Source organism: Rutidosis leptorrhynchoides, chromosome 8, assembly GCF_046630445.1.
Source record: "Rutidosis leptorrhynchoides isolate AG116_Rl617_1_P2 chromosome 8, CSIRO_AGI_Rlap_v1, whole genome shotgun sequence".
Taxonomy (NCBI): domain Eukaryota; kingdom Viridiplantae; phylum Streptophyta; class Magnoliopsida; order Asterales; family Asteraceae; genus Rutidosis; species Rutidosis leptorrhynchoides.
Window position 1 is genome coordinate 129,122,423 of NC_092340.1, and position 3,588 is coordinate 129,126,010.

The 3,588-nt window shown below is 34.9% G+C and overlaps 1 protein-coding gene across 1 annotated transcript; it reads right to left on the minus strand.

Annotated features, from left to right (window-relative positions):
- Nucleotides 1-389: 389 nt before the first annotated feature.
- Nucleotides 390-3,291, minus strand: LOC139863101 (uncharacterized). The gene is made up of 3 exons (XM_071851744.1): nt 2,856-3,291; nt 2,541-2,756; nt 390-662 (listed from the first exon to the last, which is right to left on the minus strand). Exons 1-3 carry the CDS (start codon nt 3,126-3,128, stop codon nt 600-602), a joined length of 552 nt encoding a protein of 183 aa, XP_071707845.1. The 5' UTR covers nt 3,129-3,291; the 3' UTR covers nt 390-599.
- Nucleotides 3,292-3,588: the final 297 nt, after the last annotated feature.

The following is a 3,588-nucleotide window of genomic DNA, read 5'->3' on the forward strand; positions in this document are numbered from 1 at the left end:
ACCACGCATCACCCATGATGCGTGTAACTTGGTGTATGATGCGTGTTAACGAGGTTTTCAACGACACATGCTAGTTATGTCATGGCACACGTCACTCAGAGACTAACACACGCCGTAAAACAATCACTGAACATTCAAATAAAACCACTGAAGCTATAAAAACTGAATTAAAAAGTTTTTGAGTACTTGCAAATTGCAAATCACTGAACATTCAAATAAAACCACTGAAGCTATAAAAACTGAATTAAGAAGTTTACGAGTACTTGCAAATTGCAAATAGGAAATTGGTCAACATATCCGAAGTGTTTTATACGTAAATAGTGTAAACTAGTTTCTTTGCTTCATATCATTTCACCCCAAAATAAAAATTCACAAAGATGAAAACAAGATATCCAAAATTGATTCTTAAATCAATAAATACAATTGAAATATATGTATATGTCAGTAGTGTAAAGAACATATGAAACTGTGGTATAACATCTAACAGCTACCTTTTACTAACTGCAACACGATATGAACATTTAACGAGTAAATTCAACCTGTATAAAGAATAGCGATTCTCTTCATGAATATGATCATAAGTTTCTTGAAAGTACCAACTATTGCAATGGAAGGCCAACGTTGCTCTGCTGCGCATGCCTCAAACTCAGTTCTTGTAAATTCTGTTGGAAACATGAAAACAGAACACATCAGAATTTATATATATTATATCTTCACATAATATACGTGTACAAATTCTCTAGATGTAACTATTGCAAGATTCACCCTGCTTCGATTAGTTACAGTTGGAAACAGTAGATAACAAATCACTGTGTAAATGTAACTATATCAACATTCGAGATGTAGCAGAGCGTCAGAGAAATTTTGACAGTTGAATAAGAATATTAAATATAGATAGGACGTATTTGGTTAGTATGGGAACATATATCAAAATACAATCAAAGAACACTATCATTACAAGTAGAATCTAAGTCTCTAAACAAGAAAATTTTGGAGGATGTACTAAAAATGCACTTCCAGCAACTTTCAAAAAGTTCGGCCCATTTGACCTTGTAGTCAAACGGATCAAAACTGTAATGATAGTTAAAACAACCTAACTAGATTAAAAACAAACTAACTAGACCGATCCATAAGTAAATGGGCCAAAATTGTCACCAGTATATCATATAAGCTTAACCCTCACTGCAATACATCAATTAGATCCAGCTTTGGGTACCACAGCTATACACCCTTAAAGGCTTTGAAAAGCTTGACCTAGATAATAGAACTTTAATGTGAACTATATGTAGGTTGAGCTACTGTCACCTTAAAAACTTCAATTTATATATTTAATCTAAAATAGAGACATCTGGCTGTATAAGTAAGAGAAGAAGAATCTGACGCCCAAAACTCCAATGTCTTTCTTGGTTTGATGGTAAATCAGTCGCCTGGTTAAAACCCATCGAAACTAGTGTTACACTTTTTACTTTATAGTAAGATGGCTATCTAATGTATACTGATGGTCTAGGTCCACTTCCAAAATTATAAACTAACCTACATGGAGTATCATCTTCTTCGCTTAAAACTTCTTCTCTTTGATAATATATCATATGAACTGTTTCCGTATCGGCTATTAGTATCCATGTATCTACACATAAACTTTACCATATTGTGCTCCTTGTTCGATGTTTATACTTTGTAAGTCATAACACAATCTTAAATTCCTACCATCCTTCACTCAGGACCTAGCCTTTTCCCTCTCTCACCTAAAGCAAGATGCCGGATTGGTAACCTCTGCGATGCCTTTTGACTACCTTAGGTACAAAGAAGTTGAATTCTTTTTTATATCTTGATTTATTGAATCCTACATTAATAAGTAGAAACCTTAACCAAGATGAGGTGTTCAAAATTTTTGTTCATCTTCAACCCTGGTGATTCCAATATCACATTCAGGAGTTCAATATGGATGACGAGTATCTCAAAACTGTATGCATCCTACATTTTGGTTATAAAACTAAAAGTGCCATTACATACTAGATATTTATCTTCATGGATGTTCTTCTCTATGAGAAATAGGGTACATACATAGAAACATATTCTAAAACAAGTTAGTATATCCTTCATTAGAACTACATAGTGATGATCAAGCACTTAAGCTTAGTTCCATAATCAGCTTCTCAGTTTATTCTCAAATCAAGTATCCCTAAGCTTAGGCATATACAGTTGATACTCTCTATAAACCTCATCCCTTTTAAGTGAATACATATATATTCATATATTTCAAGAGCTAAAGATAAAATAAAAAAAGGCTAATGACTGCTACCAACAACCTGCACATTAACAATAGTGCAACCACTTGAAAGAATACCACTTGAAAGAATACCGAGACTAAGGCTATCCTGTTACTAAATCGAACTTGTATCCTATCTAGTGTCACTATTATCCAACATATTGATATTGATGATGCTGATGCTGATATTAAATACAACCAATAAAACTGTCACAATATGCTACTGTGCTAAAACAATAAACTTATCTAGCGTTTTAGGAACATTACGCACCGTTGATCGTATAGAAGGAGGATTAATCTCAAACGAATGCAGCGACATCTTCGCGATCTCCGATATGGCAGCTTCTCGAACTTCAGGTGCATCACTTGTTAAATCCTCATAAGCAGCCACAAACGCTTCCTTCCAAAATCGAGGTAATTTAATCCTAAGGCTATTAACGTATACATCCCACATATGCTTCACCACTTTCTCCCTTTCTTCAATTTCCTATTCAAATCCAAAATCAAATCAATCAATAAATTTATATTCACAAAAAAAAAAAAGAGAGAGAGAGAGAGAGAGACGCTGAAGAAAACGACACCGTACAAGGACGTCGAAATCGTCGTAAATAGGAGGTCCACCGGCGATATGATCGGATAATCGATTTAGGTTTCCGACGGAGAGATGAAGAGTGACGGTTCCGGTAAACATTGACCAGAATGCAAGGATGATAATGGCGGCAAACGCCCAAAATTTATACCGGCTTCTTCTGAATATGCTGGAATCTAGGGTTTCTCTTTTATTATTTGAGATCGATAGAGATGATGATGTATGTATTGTTGTCGGTGTTGATATCGGTAGGGGATCGTCATCCCTCATTTCAATTTGAGTTTTTGAATTTAATAAGTAATAAATAAAAATTGTGAAATTCGAGTCAAATTAAAAAAAATATCTGGTTGATTTGAAAAAATAAAACAGTGTTGTGTGGAGAAACTGTGAGGTTTTTGAGATTGAGGATACCACACCGTCGTCATGTGGATTGTGGAATTCGGTGGATATAATGATAATAAAACAGTGTTCTCCTTAAATGGTGGGGGGTATAATTCGGCTTTATTCGGGTATGAGGATATTTTTAATGGTACCTTCGGCTACGTAGCACATGATCACAAAAGGAACCAATGGCAAGCGGTTTGTTGGGTGGTTTGTTACATTATATGGAAGAATCGAAATGCAAAGGTGTTCAAGAATAAGCTCGAGACGGTCCCATCTTTATTTAGCGAGGTTCAAGTTCTTTCATACGATTGGATTTCACGACGTTGCAAGGGTTATATTATGGATT